This window comes from Diceros bicornis, chromosome 11 (genome assembly GCF_020826845.1).
Source record: "Diceros bicornis minor isolate mBicDic1 chromosome 11, mDicBic1.mat.cur, whole genome shotgun sequence".
Taxonomy (NCBI): Eukaryota; Metazoa; Chordata; class Mammalia; order Perissodactyla; family Rhinocerotidae; genus Diceros; species Diceros bicornis.
In genome coordinates, this window is record NC_080750.1 from 33395435 (window position 1) to 33415280 (window position 19846).

The 19846-nt window shown below is 40.0% G+C and overlaps 1 protein-coding gene across 1 annotated transcript in view; it reads right to left on the minus strand.

The window, feature by feature from the left end:
- FREM3 (FRAS1 related extracellular matrix 3) overlaps window positions 1–19846 on the minus strand; it is a 77316-nt gene that overhangs the window by 7921 nt on the left and 49549 nt on the right. The window contains exons 5-6 of the mRNA XM_058550131.1: window positions 19560–19685; window positions 9705–9956 (exon numbers count right to left, since the gene is read on the minus strand). Coding sequence (XP_058406114.1) covers window positions 9705–9956; window positions 19560–19685 — 378 coding nt within the window. The remainder of the gene's footprint in view (window positions 1–9704; window positions 9957–19559; window positions 19686–19846) is intronic.

Sequence of the window (19846 nt, forward strand, 5' to 3'; positions counted from 1 at the left end):
CAGCCCTGAGCTAACATCCGCCAATCCTCCTCTTTTTTTTGCTGAGGAAGACGGCCCTGGGCTAACATCGGTGCCCATCTTCCTCCACTTTATATGGGACGCCGCCACAGCATGGCTCACCAAGCAGTACTTCGGTGCGCGCCCGGGATCCGAACCAGCGAACCCCGGGTCGCCGCAGCGGAGCGCGCGCACTCAACCGCTTGCGCCACCGGGCCGGCCCCGAGAGGACTTTACTTTTTGACTCTATAGAATGTGGGAACCAATTTTAAGCAGTGGAAAGGTGGTTGGTCTTTTGTTTTCTGTACATCTGTCCAACTTCAGTGTGAGCTACAGATTTAAGGAACAGTTAGGGTTACCAATTAGAAAGCTACTGCAATTATATCCAAGTGAGACTTGAGGATGGTTTGGACCATGCACTAGTATTGGGGATGGAGTAGAAGAGATGAGTGTGCTAAGTGCCCTGAGCAGAGCCCAGTGATTGGATGTAGGTGGCTTCTAAGATGCCCTGCAGGTGTGGCAGTGGGACTGTCATTAACTCACTTGAAACATAGGAGGAGAAACAGTCTTGACAGGAGGTAAGAGAGGGAAAGATGGTGAGTTTGGTTATAAATATGTTGAGTTTGAGTTGCTTGTAGGACATCCCAGTAGATAGGTCTAGAAAGGCTTTAATATGTGAATCTGGAGTTCAAGAATCAGGTCAGGGCTGGAGATAAGATTTGGGAGTCCTAAGCACACAAGTTGGGATAGATCCCATTTGGGATGGTATGATCATACAATCTGAATCAGTAAAGAGAATTGTAGTGAGGGGCATCAATCCTTAGGGAGACTGGCAGAGGGGAAGGAGCCCAGAAAAGAGACAAAAAAAACCCAGGACTGATGGAGAGAGAGGATTGGATCCAGGAAAATCAAGAGAGTAGAGAATATTGAGAAGAATGAGTGGTCACAATGTCACATGCAGCCAGCATATCCAGAAAGATATGTGTGAACCAACAGTGACAAAACAACCAAAATACATCTTATGAAGCTTTAAGTTGCATAAAGTGAACTCTAGTGCCCAAGTCTAAAAATAAGAACTGAAATGAAAATTTCTCTACTATACAACTAGCCCTATAAAGCATAGTGATACTCTTTGTTCTGAATGGTTTCCTGGGTTTTACAGCACAGCAACATGTCTTTTAAGTTTTAAAAACATTTACGTGTTGAAGTTTATCTTGGTGCATAGCAACAGTATTAACCACATTTTTTAAAAAGTTGGATGTGCTGATTTCACCAAAACGACACTTTATGCCCAATTTTTCCTTACAATGTTTTTTTTAATCTGTCATCATTCTGTTAAATGCCTATTTAATGACAAAGATACTAATCTAGCTGGCAATCTTTCTAGGCAAATTTTATGTATGTTATACAAATCCTATTGCCTTGGGACAAAACGAAGAGCCCTCTGTGAAATTGGACATCAATTCTTTTTTTGTGGCGGATTACATGAGTTTTCAAATCAAATACTAAAAACTGAAAGAAATGTCTTCAGTAGATAAGCAGAGACCTGCTATACAGTGTCTATGTATAGAACAGACACATTTTGCTAATTAATAAGTGGCCTCAGCTTTATTTGCCCCTGGTACAGGGCCAGTGGAAGCTGCAGTCTAAAGCCAGGTGAATGCACGTGAAGCCTGCCATGCATTCATCCAGCTAAGCTTTATTAGCCATATTCTGAGGCTTCTGCCCTCATGGAGCTGATTTTTTGCAATGGTTCCCATGGCAGTGTGGGACCGGGTCTTGGGTTGTTGGGTTGCCTCCGCCCCTGTATGATTTCTTTCCTTAGCATTACTCTAGGGTAGTGGCCTTTCCAAAGGTACTCCTGCAGGTGACCCATTTGACAAGGGGATATTCAATCTCTGTGTAAGGAAGCAAAACATTTCCCAGAGTCTGGCCAAACAGAATAAAAACATCTCATCCCAATTCTAACCGAAAAGCTAAGTTTTCCTTTGAGCTGCTTGGGTACATCTTTAGGTTGCTGGAAATGGTGTCACCACTTGGCTTAAATGCAAACATCTTTTGCTACAAGGTGATGGATTTGACACTTCTGAACAAACGAAGCATTACTGGTATTTAACAAGTGCCCAGACTGTGGCAAATTACACATAAAATCCTAACCCTGGAAATGAGTGTGTACTTTCCCCAAGATTTTCTCAAATAGTCAATTTCGTAGGACACAGCTTTTTATTCCTGACTGATATACAACTAAGCTACTGTCCAAGATACACCACACATAGAATTTGTTAGATAATTAATGCTTAAAAATTGAATGAGGGGAATTACGGTTTCACATCAGTATTTTAAAAGATTATAATCATGTGGTAGGTGCGCTAATAATCATCGTGGCTGTTTCCTCAAGGCCAAAATAAAACGGTACCATTTAAAGGAACCGTTAGCATCGTGAATGGCAAAATCGATGAATATCTTTAGAGACTACAGCAGAAGTAGTACCCAGAGAAGTCATTCAAGGACGACTGCTAGTTGAGCGCCCCCATCACACCTTAGTATTTTACAGAACTAATACCTGGTCTGCAACATCATTAATTCTGACCATGGAGATTGAGATGTTTTAGGGTGCTCACTCAGGAGAGTCAGGCTTGGGCTTAATGGAATGCGACCGTTCAGCTCCAGGAGAGTGGGGCTAGGTTAGTGTGGTCACATCAGCATAACCAACTCTTTTAGCTGAAGTTCACTCTGCATGGAACCTAAAAAGACAAAGCAGCCAAAAGAAGAAAAAATGGTTGCCTGGGTTCAGCCATGTTAAGAGAAAGAATGTTTTGACCATGGACCTTGAGGGTCCAGGACCCACGGCTGTCATTGGCCCAAGATAGAGGCAGTTCTGTTGGCTTGATGGCATTGCTAGGATCCCATACTCATCAAAAAATTTCCTGCTTATAAAGTTGCTGCCCATGTAGAGTCTCCTTTAAAGAGAGGGTATATTAACCAGAGGATGCTGGTATTTTTATTTATTTATTTAATTATTTTATTGAGATCATATTGGCTTATAACATTGTATAATTTCGAGTCTACATCATTATACATCAGTGTCTGTATAAACTGCATTGTGCTCACCACCAATAGTCTAGTTTTTATTCTTCACCATACGTATGTGCCCCTTTACCCCTTTCGCCCTCCCTCCTCACCTCCTTCCCCTCTGGTAACCACTAATCTGTTCTGCTTGTCTATGTGTTTATCTTCTACATATGAGTGAAATCATACGGTGTTTGTCTTTCAGAGGATGCCGGTATTTTTAAGCTTAACAAAGTGCTCGATCCTCAATAAAGTTATAGAATCTGAATGCAAGTTCCCTGGATCCAACAACTATTAATAGTGACTTGTTCAGAAAAGTATGCAGCAATTAAGGGTCTTTACACTGAACTGAGAACCTTCCACCATTATTTCTGTACGTGAATTTTTTTCCCATTAAAAAGCTTTCATGAGTTTGAGAATAATCTAATTAAAGATCAAGTCAGATGTGATAGAAGGCAGGAGAAACACCTTACTTGACTTTGGGGTCTAAGCTAAGTGCATGATAGGCCACCATGAATGTTTCTTGAATGAATTAATCGCTTGTTAAGAATCTACTAAAACCATTTCAAACAATATTGGGAGTTAACAACTGGATCATGAATTTTGTGTTAATTTTCTTCTGTTTTTTGCTCTATTTTTTTTTCTTTCTTTTTATATTTGGCATTGGAGATTTTTGCAATTTCTCTGTTCTGAACATGGCAAGTTTTAAAACTGCTGAGGTTTTAAAGTAAATAGTAAGTGGGGATATGGCAGGGCTCAAAGAGAAAATATATCTTCAAGAAATAGATACTAAGACTTCTATTTATTTTTGTATATTCCTGCATATAGCTACTCTTTATAGGTTAGTCCAATTCAGCTCATCTTACTTTGTTGTTCACATAATGACTTTGTTGTTCCTATAATGCTGTGGCACGATCAAAATTCATTTCAGGTGTTTCTGGCTTTCACTATTGGAATTTGATTACCCTATTGTCTCAGTGGCCACCATGATTTACAGATGTAAGTTTATTACTTGAAATATAAACAGCAGAGTCAAAGAGAGAGAAACACGTATACATATTGGATTACCAGGACATGTGCAGGATTAACGATGAAAGCAGTGACAGCAAGGAAGCTGTTTGCATTCTTCATTCTCTTTCTTTTACGTGCAGCTGAGTGCACTATCATTTCAATTTCCTACCACTTAACTCCAATTCTGAGAGGCAAACAATTTGCTACTTTATAAGTGAGTAAAAATTCTCCTTTGACTGTTTTATAATCTTTTTTTACATACTCACTACTTCATAAACAAACTGTTAATTTAATGCCATTTTTATTCTTCTGAAAATTCAAGCATACTTAAAGTGTTTTCTTGGGTAGGCTACTTATATTGGCTCATGGTTCTCCCTTTCACTGCAGGCAGTTTTCATTTCTACATGCAAGTTTGTTCCGCCTATGAAATGATTGGCAAAATGTACCAGCCCTCTTGATTTCAGATATTTGTTCACTTATAAAGTAGCAAGTTGTTTGCATCTCTTTCTTCAAAGCTCACTGATGAGCAACCGGATTCTTTGTTCAGTTGTACACACTCGGTCAGCATGTGCCCATGTAAAATGAGGCAATGGTACAGACCCCACAGAATTTAAAGAGGATCAGGGCCCATTACAAAACCCAATTGTTCACCTGTGTGGAGACAGCCACCATCAAAGGTCTGGCAACTTTTCCAGACTGTCTACTTTTTGGCTTCTGTGTATATATAAACATGTTCTTCAGGAAGCTTGCTTGCCAAATGGTACCTGTGGAGTTACTGCATTATGGAATAGGCACAGCTTTACACACACTTGAAAAGGCTGCAACATTTTTATCTGATGATGGGGTCAAACTGCAGTGACTGACGGTTTCCTGCTGGTTTTCCATGTGAAGGTAGCTTCCTGTTACCAAAAACACTAGACAACCAGCACATGCCAGTGTATAGAGTGACCTTAAAAGAAAGAAAAGATTTCTCTGTGGAAGGCTTGGCTATTTCTTGGTGGTAAATACATCTCAGAACCATCTCACCAAAGTGGCATAGCAGAGTGCAAGGAGCTGTGGAGTCAGGGGCAGGAATCGGAGTTTTAACTGGCTGGGTGACCTTGGAAAAGCTTAGTGTGTTTGGCCTCACCAATGAGGATGCTGATCTCTAGGTCCCCTTCTATTTCCAAGAGTTTATGCTTCTGTGAATTTAGAAGGAGTTTTGTCTATTTCCTGTCCTTAGACAAGGCTTATATGTGAACAACTCAAGTAATATTATATTGCATATGCTCTTCTTAAAAGTGTTTCCAAAAAAAAACAAAAACCATATAATCTCTCTCTGTAGTATATTTTGATACCTAGAACTTTACCAGAAAGTTCTTCCTAAAGTCAAACCTGAGCTGCAATTGCTGCAAATTATCACTTGTATCTTTTATTCAGTCTCGAGGACAACTCCAGAACAGTGGTTCCTCTTTGATAATATGATAGTTCTGTGTTTTTCACTGCTGTCTCCCAATGCCTAGCACAGCCCCTGGCGTGTGGTAGGGGCTCAAAAAATACTTTGGAATGAATAAATTAATGAACAAATGGTTCTTCATAAACATGAAGCATGAAGCTAATTCTCAATCCTATTGAATAAACGAGTTGGCCCACAGCATTTCTGCACAGCCCGTTTCTATTCATGCCCTTTGTATCTCTTCATTTATACCTTTTCCCAAGTTGTTCCCTCCATCTGAAATGCTGTTGCCCTTCATTTCTCCATCTTCAACTTCCACCTACCCACACAAACAGCACACATGGTACTTTCTTCTTTGAGCTCCTCTAGCTGGAAGCAATCTCTGCCTCTTCTAGATTTCCTCAGTTCTGCATAGGGCATCTCTTGCCATGATCGCTTTTTACTTTGCACTAAAATTAGTTCACGGTGTTACTGAAATAGGGATTGAAGAATTAGGAAAAGGACATGCAGCTGGAAGAGAGGAGCCCATAGATGAAGGATTAGGTTGTGTATCTTTGGCCTAGCCTCCAATATGCAGTACTCATGTAGGGATTGTGAGTGTAGCAGAGAAGGCTGTATTTGCTTTATGACACTGGGAGGTCATCTTTTTGTTTGGATTCCACACTTTTCACTCAACCTTCTAATTATAAATTGGTTTCTTATATAGGTTTCCCCACCTGGAAACAATACTTACTGTATTTGTTTCCTATTGTTGCTGTAACAAATTACTATAAATTTAGTGGCTTAAAACAACATAAATTTATTCTCTTACAGTTCTGGAAATCAGAAGTCTAAAATCAAGGTGTTGGCAGGACTAGGTTCCTTCTGGAAGCTTCAGGAGATAATCCATATCCTTGCTTTTTAAAAAAGCTTCTAGAGGCTCCTTCCTCTATCTTTAAAGTGCATCACTCCAACCTCTGGTTCCATCATCACATCTTCTTTTTCTCACTGATCCTGCTGCCTCCTTCGTATAAGGATCTTTGTGATTACATTGGGTCCACTTGGGATAATCCAGGATAATCTCTCCATCTCAAGATCCTTAATTTAATCCCATCTGCAAGATACTTTTCCCACGTAAGGTAACACACTAACAAATTCTAGGGATTAGGACATGGACTTCTTCGGGAGCCATTATTCAGCCTACCACATTGACCAGTGGACTTCAATGTCCACCCCTTTGACAGCCAGTAATTTTTTATTGTACATACAAACACTGAGATTTGGGTTAAGAAGCTCTGTCTGTGTTCTTTTGTGAGGAGGTCCTGAGTCAACTCATTTCTGAGCACACCAGCAAAGTCACAATCCAGCCTGAGGCCCGTGAAATTGCTTGCTTAGCTCTGATGTCTGATGGATCATTTATGCTCATCTCTGATGTTTGTAGTTTTTGGGTATGCTCTGTTTCTTTGACAAATTCTTGAACAGTCTTGGGTAAAGAGGTAGCAGGAAATAAACTTCTCATTGGAAAAAAAGAGAATCATTGAAGGTCAGACAATCTTATTCTTACCTTTTGCTTTAATTTTTTAGTATGTTTTTAAGATGAATTTCTTCCTAAATATGTGGGTAAAATTATAATGCTCTTCCTTACCAAAGTGTAACTCAGTATATGCTTGGAAAATGTTTAAGCATAAAATGCGATACAGTGCATAGACATATTATTTATAGGTCTCCTATCTCTCAAGTAGGAAAATATAGGATGGTCAAACGATAGGAATTCATTTATTAGGGGGTGGCCTTGAAGAAACAGAACATAAAATGGATAGCCTAAAACACAAGACCATTCAAGTTCAGTGACTAGCTCTCTTCTTCACCTGACTTGTTTAGAGTAAAATTTTGATGCAGATTTTTAAACTCATGATACAAGTTTAATTAAAAAACTCAAATATTCTACAGGATACATCATTTTCTGCATATGGTTGGTGGTTAACTGAACCCTTCTTCTTAAGATGACTTCAAGAGTCATGGAATTCCAGAGTTGGAAGGGTCCTGGAGACAACTCATTTAAACCTTATTTTATGGATTGGGAAACTGAGCCCCAGAGAGCTCGACCTGCCCAAGGCTACCTGGAGAGGTAGTGGTGCCCCAGGCTCAGAATCCAAGTGTCCAGGTCCCCGGTCCAAGCTTTTCTCACTCTACCGGCTTTTCTCTCTTTATCATTTTAACTTTCAGATTCTCCTCCTTTTTCCTTCCGTTTCTTTCCTTGCATACTTTGACCAATAACTAGGTCCAGCAGAGAAAGAGAACTGAGATTGTACTGATACCACTCTTTCTGTCTATGGAAACGATATAGTGGTGCATAGAAAAGGAATCTGAAGCTGTATGTTTACAGATTTCAACCTTTTCATGTTAATTCCTCATCACCACAGAAAATTGAGAATTGGTTATAAAAGGAAAGAATGCGCATGCAGAGGAGTACGTAGAACAGTGTAAAAAAGTCCCCACCTCCAACTTTGCTTCTTTCTCTTCTCACTTTGCCTGGTTAACAACTTCTCAGTCTCTAGAACTCAGTCCGGGCAAACCTTTTCTGACCTCTCAGTAAGAAATAGGTGCTCTGGCCATAATCCTAATCATAATGCTGATATTTAAAAAAATATTATCCTATTCCTCTGTTTGCTCTTCATAGTTATCAAATAGACCTGACCAATGCAGAGATTTTACAGAATCTCAAACAGTTAAAATTACTCAGTTGCCCTTCTCCTCTGTTGGGAAAACAACAGGTAATCTATGTATATGACAATGTAACATTTCTCTTTCCAAAAAATTTCTTTCCAATAAAATTAGATAATAAAGATTAATATTCATAGTAGACACTCCATAATACCTCTTTGGTTTAATAGAGAATATAGTACAAATTCTAAATTTCCATAAAAGAATATCTTAAAAATTCATACACATTATTTTAGGAAAAACAATTATCTTAATTCTCCTGGGGAAATTTTTGAAAAGAAAAGTAAACAATGAAGAAAGCATAGATCTCAGGGTCCATACTTATTCTTAGCCCTAAATACTATATATTTTGGAACTGATCCTAGTCCTTGAAAAAAATTTTTTAATAGAGCAAAACTGGTCTATCATACCATTTCAAGATCTGGTCCACAGGGAGCAATATCAACAAGCAAACCCGTTTAGACAAACAAACCAAAAACAGACCATGTTTAATCTCACTCGTGTTTTTCCTTGTTCTACGGCTGTTCTAAAGACAACATTTCACCCAGAACAATGTAGTACATGATAAACCTGTCGTACTCAACTAGAGAGTATATACACTCTTCAACCTCTCCTCAATCTGTGTTTATCTCTTGGCACGACTCTCAGTTTCATGTAAGCTCTATGCTGTATCCATGAAGTAGTCATACTAATTTTGAGTCTGTAATAGCAGCCCAGTCTAGTCCTGCCTAGATCTGATCACAGCAACTCACAGCCACTCAAATCCTGACAGAGGAATGGTTGAGAGATAAGCAGTCAATCTAATCCAAGACTAGTAATAAAAGAGTCTGAGCCTGGCCCTGTCTTTATCACATTTTTTTCTTAAAAGTTCCTCCTGTAGAAATGGCAATTGAGACCTAGGAAACTGATATTGGTCTTGATACTTCTTATCACGTCTTGGGTGGGGGGTTGGTGTTGAGGAGTGACGAGCCCCCCTTTTCTCTGGCTGAATTTCAGCTGGACTCCCCAGGGCCTGGAGCCAAACTCCTTGCCAGATAGGACTAGGAAGAGAAGTCTGGATGCATACACATGCAAGCTCCATGGTGCCCTTGTACCATTTGAAGACTCATATACTTAATGTTGTTAGGGAGCCCCCTTGTGCTGCTAAGATGAGGGTCCCGGTGGGGCAGTCCTGGTTGGGTATTCAGATATTTAACTTAGGTACCCTTCTTGGCTTCCTTCTAAGTCTTAGGTCACTTCCTTGGGCTGTGCCTTTTTTTTTTTTTAAATAAAATCATACACAAATACTTAATCTTCCTGCTTTGCTATTTTGTCCTTGGTGTTGGTAATATCTATGTATTTGAAAAGCCACCTACAGTCTTTGGAGAAAGAGGAACATCAAATATTCCTTTAATAGATAATTTAAGCTAGATTTATCTTTAAACTTTTGAGGGAAAGTGTGAGAAGAAGGCAGCTATTGTCAAGAGTTGAAAGCAGGACATGGACTTACCATCATCATGATCAGCCAGGATAATCACCTTGGCAGTGGGGAACTTGGCTCCCAGTTGCCCTCCCATTGGCAGGCTCAGTGAAATGCTGAAGGATTCCTCCTCTTCATAAAGCAAGTCATCGATGATCAGGACCCGGCAGGTCTTCTCAGTCTCATCCTTGTCAAAGTGGAGGATGCTGGTGTGGTCTTTTGGACGTGAGATGTAGTCAGAGAAAGATAACACTGTGGAAGGAATGGTGCCTGTGGCAGAACCTACAGGAATATGAGACAGAACAGAGAAGGTGAAAAGAAATGGAATTCCAGACAGGAAACCTGTTCCCCCACTGGTTCTTTAAATATTTTTAGATAATAGCCATCTGAATTAAAAGGCACACTTATCTCTTACAGTCACAAATATTAACATTGTAATTAGAAGGCTTTCAGAACAGACTTTGGTATTTTGACATGATCCACAGTTAGCGGTCTTTAAATACCGTATACATTGAATAAGTTTGGTTTAGATTAGAGGCTAAATAAACTGAAGGATCATAGGATGCTAGGCCTGGTTTAGCTTAATTTGTTCGTGTTATAGATGTGAAAACTGAGGTGCAGAGAAATAGGACCGGAGAATCCATACCATGATGATGGTATTGGTTTTTCCCTGCCCTTGTCCTTCCCATGATGGCAGGGCTGTAGGTAGCATCTCTGTAATCTGACCCTCACACCCTGACTAGCGTTCTTTGCATGACACCAAAATATAGCTACAAAATTACTTGTTATTTCACAAGGAGTGCAGGATTGACTGGAGGATTTCAGTTTAGAGGCAGTGCATTTTAAATTTTATCACAATAATTTTCATACATTAAGATTCACCAATTTAAATGCACTATTTGATGAGTTTTGACAAATACATACAGTCATGTAATCATTACTATGAGCATAATATAAAACATTTTTATCCACCCACAAATGGGACGTGTACCCCTTGCAATCCATCTCCTTCTCTGTCTCCCAGCCCTGGAAACCACTAGTCCATTTTCTGTCACTATAGATTTATTTGCCTTTATGAGAATTTCATATAAATGAAATCATACAGCACTTAGTCTTTTGTATCTGGTTTCTTTCATTTAGCACAATGCTTTTGAGATTCATCCATGTATCCAGATTTTGCCCCTTTTTATTGCTGAATATTGTTCCCCGTTATATGGCTATACCACAATTTGTTTTTCCATTTACCAGTTGATAATTTGGGTTGTTTCTAGTTTTTAGCTATTCTGAGAAATGCTGCTGTGAATATTCTAGCACAGGTCTTTGAGTGGGTATATAATTTTATTTCTCTTGAGTAAATTACTTAGGAGTGGGATTTCTGGGATTTAGTGCGCTTTTTTAAATTGTGGTAAAATAAACTTAACCTAAAATTGATCATCTTAACTTTTTTTTTTTTTTTTTTGTGAGGAAGATCAGCCCTGAGCTAACATCCGATGCCAATCCTCCTCTGTTTTGCTGAGGAAGATTGGCCCTGGGCTAACATCCGTGCCCATCTTCCTCTACTTTATATGGGACACTGCCACAGTGTGGCCTGACAAACCGTGCGTCGGTGCGTGCCTGGGATCCGAATCTGCTAACGCCGGGCCGCTGACGTGGAGTGCATGCACTTAACCACTACGTCACCAGGCCGGCCCCATCTTAACCATTTTTAAGTGTACAGTTCAGTAGTATTGTCTATTCACATTATTGTGAAACAAATCGCCAGAACTTTTTCATCTTGCAAAACTGAAACTCTATACCCATTAAACAACAACTCCCCATTTCCTCCTTCCCCCAGTCTCTGGCACCCACCATTCTACTTTCTGTATCTATGAATTTGTCTGCTATAGGTACCTCATGTAAGTGGAATTTATAGTATTTGTCTTTTTGTTACTGGCTTATTTCACTTAGCATAATGTCCTCAAGGTTCATCCATGTTGTAGCATGTGATAGGATTTCCTTTTTTTTAAGGCTGAATAATAATCCGCTGTATGTATATACCACATTTTGTTTATGTATGCATCCATCTCACCTCTTGGCTACTGTGAATAATGTTGATACAAACATGGGTGTGCAAACATCTCTTCGAGACCTTGCTTTCCATTCTTTCGGATATATATCCAGAAATGAGATTACTGGACCGTATGGTAGTTCTATTTTTAATATTTTAAGGAAACTCCATACTGTTTTCCATAGCAGTTGTACCATCTTACAATCCCAGCAACTGGGCAATTCACTGCACTTTTTGTAGTATTAAAAACATAGCAGCACACAGGTTTAGAGCTAAAAAAGTGAAAATTATTGACAGCAATTTAAATGATTTAGGCAGACCAGATTTAGGCAGAACAAAGACTGTATAAAATAATTCAATATACTAAATAAGCAGTTTTTGAAAAGCATAAATATTTCTCACCACACTTCTCCTTAATAAGAAGCAATGAGGATATGACAGTGAGCTTCTGGACTGGCACTCTAGTCTGGCAAGTTCTCTCTTGCTTGTGGCTATGGTATGTGCATATATGCATGCTAACACCAATGTCCACCGTCTTCTTGCTAATATGAATCAACATACATACAACTTGATGTCTACGAGTGTGTTGCATGTATACATATAGCTTGTTAAAAATGAAAATGGTTTCCAAATGGACTTCAGAGGCTTTGCTCAGAAGGGCACTGACTCACAAAATGTTTCAGGATGATTTTTCAATAGAACAAATTTTAGAATTATTAGAAAATAACAAATTGACTGTTTTGCTATTCTGGGAACCTAAACAAAAGTTAGAGCTGGAGAGATTGATGAGAATAAAACAAGTTTACAAGGACAGAAGGCAGAAATTGCTAGAAATGGATAGCTATAAGGGGGATTATAACTTGGTGAGGAAGCTAGCCAAGTTCTAGGGCCAGCCTGTGCTTTGAAACCTTATTCTTTCATGACGTTCCCTCTCCATTAGTCCTGGGAAATCTACACATGAAAGAGCTCTCTGAACTTGAGTCAGGAAGAGAGGCTGGTTCTTAAGATGTCCGAGACAAGAGCTATCAACAAGTGCTAGAGTCGGGCAGTTCCCAACTAAATGAGTAAGTGGCTAGCAATATAGAAAGTCCACAGAACAAGATGAGACCCTCTGTTTGTTGTGGAGACTTTTTATGCCCCAGGATACATACACAAAAAGGAAAAAAGGTTGTAAGCTCTTATAACAATCTGATTAAATAACAACCAACCATTGGAATGCTCTTTTTAAGACCCTGAAGTTTGAAAAGGATTATACATTGGAGACTACACTTTTTTATTTTCCCTAGTCATCTAGCATGCAGAGTGTTGGTATGACAGGTGTTGTTAAAAAGGTCCTTGTCAGAAACTGCACATTTAGCTCCTGAGGATAAATACCGAAAGCAGATACACACTAGACTTGCCTAGTAATTATCTAATACTATCTTTATTAAATAGTAACTATCTTTATCAAATCTCTTTCTCAATATTCTTCACCTAATGAATAGTCAAATAATGACTTATCATAGTTCATGAAACAAAAGTGATTGAGATTTTCCCTTTTTCTGTTTAATTTTTTCAGCTGACTGATCTCATGGGTGAAACGGACATATATTTAAGTAGGTAGATTTCTGGGTTAAATGAGAGACTGAAATATAACTCTTGTTGAAAATCATTTGGCTGTGGAACTCCACCGAAACAGAAAGCAAAACAATACATTTTACAAGCTTTCACTAATAGCGAGAGTTGATGGAAAAAAAGATAGTGTAATTACATCTCATTTAATAAAAAAAATTTGGTTTATCTAAATGGCTCATGCCTCCTAGTATTCTGGAAATTTTACTTTGGGAAACCATTTGATCAGCTTTATGCAATAGTCAAGAACACAGAATACTGGTATTTATTTTAGTTTTAAAAAAAGCTCTATTTTATTGATAGCAAGTTAAGAATCTCCAGGAGTTAGAGAGAAAATTCTGTTCAGAAAACATCAACTATAATCTGAGATATAAGGTGAGGTCCCTGGTGATGGTCTGTACGTATCCCTTATTTAACAGTGAAGAGTCTCCATGGAGTACGAATGTGTGGTCTCCAGGCTGTTTTCATAAAGATGCTTTAGCAATTGGGCTTCAAGTCTTAGGATTGCTTGACCGGTAGTTGTACTATAGCATCTTTATGAGGAACGTTAGAGAAGGCTCTCACACAATATGTCCCTCATCATTTGCAGAGGTAGATTATGAGCCAGGATGGACTGTCTTACTGTGTATGGGTTTAATCCTCCAAAATTAAATTTAGAACCTGGGGGTTCATTTTATACTAACCTAAGAAACCACCCTTGCAAGCATGGTGGTGTAGTGGTAAATACTTAACAAAACACAACACACAAAAGCTCTGATTTGTAGCCTTTGCTGACTTTTGTCAAGTAAACATTCCCACTATGGCCAATTTCACTATCAACATGAAGTCATTGAACCCAGAGTTGGGAAGAGATGCACACAATTGGCTCTCATGAGCTGTTACTAGCTGGATCAGCATGCCACTCCATCCATGATGATGATGGCATAGTTTTTCCCTGCCCGTGCCCATCTCAGACATCACTGGGAGTCTGAGAATCTATAAAGATATTTTAAAAATTAATTGTTTCTTTACAGAGGGTATATGTGGTTCAGTCTGTGTGGCTACATAGTACATTTGCTTTATAAAAACCATAAATGATAGTTAAAATCAGAAAGAAAGTGATATCAAGAAACTACATTAAAGGGTAATTGAATCACCATATTATGGTATGTGATAACTTCATGAGGTGGCTAGGGCACCTTATCAATGAAGAGACTGAGGCAGAGAACACCAGTGTCTTGCCCAGGAGTCAAAGACCAATATCCTGATGGAGTACTTTTTTACTTCCCCATGTTGTCTTCAGTTATATGTTACTTGATTATAAATTCTCTTAAACATACAAATTTCCTTTAATATATATTTTTAATAGAGCAGCAAGACAGGAAATCATCCCTCTTTAAAAGCACAGCGTCTAACTCCTGGTCAGAGCAGGCAGTGTCAGAAGCTCTAGGCACCATTCTTTTCATGCCCAGGGGGATCCATGACTGGGGGGAGGTGGGGAAGCGAGTGGAGAGAAGGGGAAAGTGGGGAAGGCTGGGCTGGAGCAGCAAGGGAGCCTCTGTCTAGAGGAGTCTTTGGGACTTCTCTTCCCAGCAGCTTGGCTGGCTAGGTACTCTGGGATGCTCTCCCACTACAAAACATCTAGAAGAAACAATTATTCTGAGTTTTCTGTGCTCACAGGAAGTAAGGGAAATCATCAAAGGCAAAAACAAAATAAAAACAAAAACAACACCCCAAAAACCCCAAACCCCATAAAGCTAGAGAAGGGAATCCCAGTCAGAAGCTGGTGTCCTCCTGAGAGCAGATACAGAATCAGCATTACAGGGGAGACTGGGCCTTGGGCCTGTGGCACTGTCAGTGATCTGAATCTGAAACTCTGTGACTCAGCCTGGGGATGCGGGGAGAAGGAGTGTTTCTGGGTCAGCACTGCTCTTGGATCATGGAAGAAGCAATGCAAATCCTCTTTGGAGGCAAATATCTTCAAGTAAAGCCCCCAGATCTTTCACAGACTTGGATGAAATAAATGGGAGAAGATTTTAAAAGCATAGAAAAGAGTCAACTTTTAGACTAACAGCAGACTTCTTAACAATAACAATGGAAACTGGAAGACGGTGGAATAATAACTAGAATTTCAAGACTGAGGTTGAAATGAAGACATGTTTTGATAAGCAAAGATTGAGAAAGTTTACCCCCAGCAGACCTATACTCAAAGAATTTCTAAACGATCCAAAGAACGCCTCTGAGATGCAAGGTATAACTTCTATAACCTGTAAACACACCTATAACTGAAATAAATACACCCAGAATATTTTTTAAAATGGAAAGAAAGGAGAAAGACTTTTCCCTCTATGTGTTTAAAACTCTATCAGAATAGTCTGCTTTCTACCTCCTCCTTAACAGAGAAACAGTCCAATTAGAGAAGTGGGGTTGGCCCATGGCTGTGGTTTACAGTCCCTTTCAACTGGATAAAGTTGATTATTCAAAAACCTCAACATAGTTGACTCGGGGCTGACCAAAACTACAAGATGATTCAATACTGTTCCTGTTCTATTGGTTTTAGGTTCCACAGTTTGCTCTTTGTTGGCTGTGTTTTTCAAAAAGAGCAGTTTCCTAACAAGAAAGTGACTAATGAGAAGAAAAAAGATGGATGACATCTATCTTGAGAATAAAACAGAGCCAAGAACTATCTAATTTGCACATCCTTTCCCAGTGTATCCTTGAGCTTAAAATATTTCGCTATAGAGCAATAGTTCTCAGTCATTGAGGGAGTTTATTCCTCCAGCTATACTTCCTCTCCCAAACAATGTTTTTGTTTTTGTTTTTTTATACCCCCACATCATTGTCTGAGAATATTGATGACAGACATTTTACGCAGGTAGCAAGAATAGGCAATGCCATGGCAGAATGAAACTTTAATGGAGAGACCTTGAGATCCCCATCAAAGCACAGCATAAAACTAATCTCCTCCTTCACCTACCTGCAAGTGTAACACATTTAATATCTATGAATTATTATTAACATACAGAACATGAGTGTGCTTTCCTTTCAACTGTTTATACATAAGCTTATGCTTATTTTAGTCATGAAAATAAGTAATTAGTAAACATTTATTTTAACAAAAATTCTAGAAAGGTTTGAATAACCAAACTGAACTTTCATGCTCTGAGATATTTAAGTATCTGTGGGGAGTAGGTGAGGACAAATACCACAATGACACTTAAACATGCATAAAAAATTTACACGGTCTCCCTCCTTTATAATTCCATAGAACTGTGCAAGAATCAGGGTGTGACTATGCACACCGTGGCTTCATGCTTCAGGGAAGGACCTTGATCCTGTTAGACCCTCCCTGTCTCTCTCTCTTTTTTTTTTTTACTGCAAGCACTAGAACAGTCTTTCGTATGGGGAATCAAGGGTCAAGGCTCAGGTGACAGCATTCTGAGTTGTGTATCAGCTCTGCAGGGACTTTTCTGGGAACACCAGCTCTTTAACTTGGAGAACTTGTGGAAAGTTGGGTAGCACAGGGGAGTCCTCTGGGAAGCTAAATTTGGGTGTAGCTTCTCCCCCTTGGGGAGGAAGCATCTCTTTATCCTAGCTGGCTCACTGCCAGACACTCTGATCTTCCTGGTTCGTTCTGCTTGTCTTTCCACAACATAGCTCTTTCCAGAGGCAGAGGGATAGGTGAATCTTTGGTGGTCCCTTCCAGTTTAGCAATTACATATAATCTTCCAAGTTGGGCTGTTTACCCCTTTATTTCTCCCATTCACATCTGGGATACCCTAGAATCATTGCCTTCCAGACACTCTGCTTGTGGACAGGGAATGTGCCACTGGTACCAGAAGAAGCCCAGCTGGAAGCCTAGAGCAGAGAATGAGCGTACTTTCTCCAACAGCAGCTCTGCCCAGCTGCAGCCATTTCGCTGTGTGCCCAGGATCTCATTCAATGTAAGACTCGAACTGAGCCCTGTGTGGACTTGGGAGAGAGAGCTAGGCACATCCTCCCAGGGGTCAACTGGCAGAGAAGACCTCAAGGAGTGCCTCACCTTGTTATTTCTTCTCATTGCGTTTCACTTTCCCCATGGGGAACACTAGGTTAAACTTAAGAGTTGCTGAAACTACACACAGCTGCAGTATCTGGTGCCTTCAAGAGGGGAGTCTTAGTAAAGAACAGGCTGTATGACTGTCCATCTCTAGACAGACAGCCAAACACAACATGAAGATCTTGAAGATGTGGTACAAGGGCTTGTCCTTGTAGTTGGTTTTAAATAACTCAAAATAAATTATCTGCTTACTGCCAAATCCCCTGTCCTCCAGGGCAGAGGAGAATTTTTTCTTATTTCTTCTCTCAACCTTGGCACTATTGATATTTTGGATAGATAATTCTTTATGTGGTGGCTGTTCTGGACGTTGCTGGATGTTTAGCAAGTGTGAGCATAGGTTTTGACAGACTGGATATATGAACAGAGAGTGGTCAGACCATATATAAAAGCAGAACTCTGACCCACAATCTGCAGCAACCAGTCTAGGAAGTCAAACCACAGCCTCTGTTAACAATCGGCCCCAAATGGTAGGACTTAATCAATAACTGCCAGCTTCTCTAATTTTTGCCCCAGCTTCCAATTTGGGACCAACCAGAGAGCCGTATATACTCCCATAATCAATTACATAGGCTTCTGATGAGCCCGTCTTCAGTTTCCCCATGCCAACACCTCCCATCAGGGCACACCTGAAGCTTTCCCTTTTTTCCACTATGGAGCTTTCCACTCCTCTGCCTGCTTTCGAGTCTCTGCCAAGTGCAAGTCATGGTGGCTGACCTCCTTGCTATAGTGAGCTCTGAGTAAATGAGCCTGTGATATAATAAGAAATATATACTTGGTCTCTGTCCCTGTTTCCTTGCACACAGCTCCTATGGCCCTTGGAAACTTTGAAGTGATGTGCCTTTTTGTATGCTAATGAAATGACTGGTGGCTGGGGTCTTCTGGATAGCCTCAGGATGGGAGCTGGTTGCCAGGGGAACCAACCAGGTGATTAGAGGGTTGGAACTTTCAGTCCCACCCCCTAACCTCCAGATAGGAGAGAGGGGAGGAAGGTTGAGTTAATCACAAATCAATTATGTCTATGTGATGAAGCCTCCATGAAAAACCCTAACCAAAGGGGTTCAGAGAGCTTCCGGGTTGCTGAACACATCAAGGTGCTGGGGAGGTGACACATCCAGAGAGGGCATGGAAGCTCTGTGCCCTTTCCCACATAGCTTGCCCTATTCATTTCTTTCATCTGGCTGTTCCTGAGCCATATCCTTTATAATAAACCTGTGATCTAGTAAGTAAACTGTTTTCCTGAGTTCTGTGAGCTGTTCTAGAAAATTATGAAACCCAAAGGGGGCTGTGGGAACCTTCAATTTATACCTGGTCTGTCAGAAGCACAGGTGACAACCTGGACTTGCGACTGGCATCTGAAGTGGAGGCAGTCCTGTGGGACAGAGCCTGTAACCTGTGGAGTCTGTGTTATCTCCAGGTAGATAGTGTCAGAATTGAATTGAACTATAGGACACTGAGATGGTGGCTGCAGAAATTGGAGAATTGTTTAGTATGAGAAAAACTCGCACACATCTAGTGTCAGAAGTAAAATATTGGTGTGAGTGTAGAAAAATGTAGTTTACTTTCACAGCCTATTCTTGTTCTCATTTGGATGGTCTTCATGAAGTTCCATTATTTTTGTCTATAGACAAAATATAGAGAAGTGCTGAGGTCAGAAAGAATGGGGTGTTGTTTTGAGGTGTGAGGACACTGGGGCCGGTGGTTGGGGGGCATTTTTAGTTGTGGGGAGGGGGGGAGGGAGGAGAAGAGAGACTGAGTGATGTATACAGACTATTTTACAATGTTTCCTAGATGCAATGCTGACTATTAAAATCAAGAATCTTTATTTATATTTTTGACCAGCATATATAAACTCTTTCCACATAAAATGTCTCATTTGACCCTGACAAAACTTTGTGAGGTAGTGGCAACAAATATTTTTAGCCCAATTTTGAGTAAAATTTTATCCCTGGTTGAGGAGACCAGCTCAGAGGAGTTAGGCCACCTGCACATGCTTTCCAGGGAGTTAAGCAGTGGGACATGGACCATGAATGGCCCAGGCTTCCCAGTACTCCCCAAGCACTGGGTTCACCACCCCGGTACTCCCAGCACCACCACAGTCCTGTACTAAGAACCTCATTTCTGAAAGTAAGTACCCCGCAAAGCCTCCTACCTTGATGTGTAGAGCAAATGACCGTTAGCTCCTGGCTTGCGTCTCCAGACCGTCTTACAGGAATCAAAAGCTCCCCAACATCCTCCTCTATTTTGTATTCTGCCTCTGGAATATAAACTGTTGATTCTAGAAAAGAGAGTAGAAGACTCTTCAGCAAGACTTAAATTTGATTGGTGATATTGGTGATATTTTAACCTGAGTAGAAATGTACATAGTCTTTGACCCCCATATTTTCCAACATGATCAACTGTATTAAATACAGTGAGAACAGGAAATATTTTATTAAG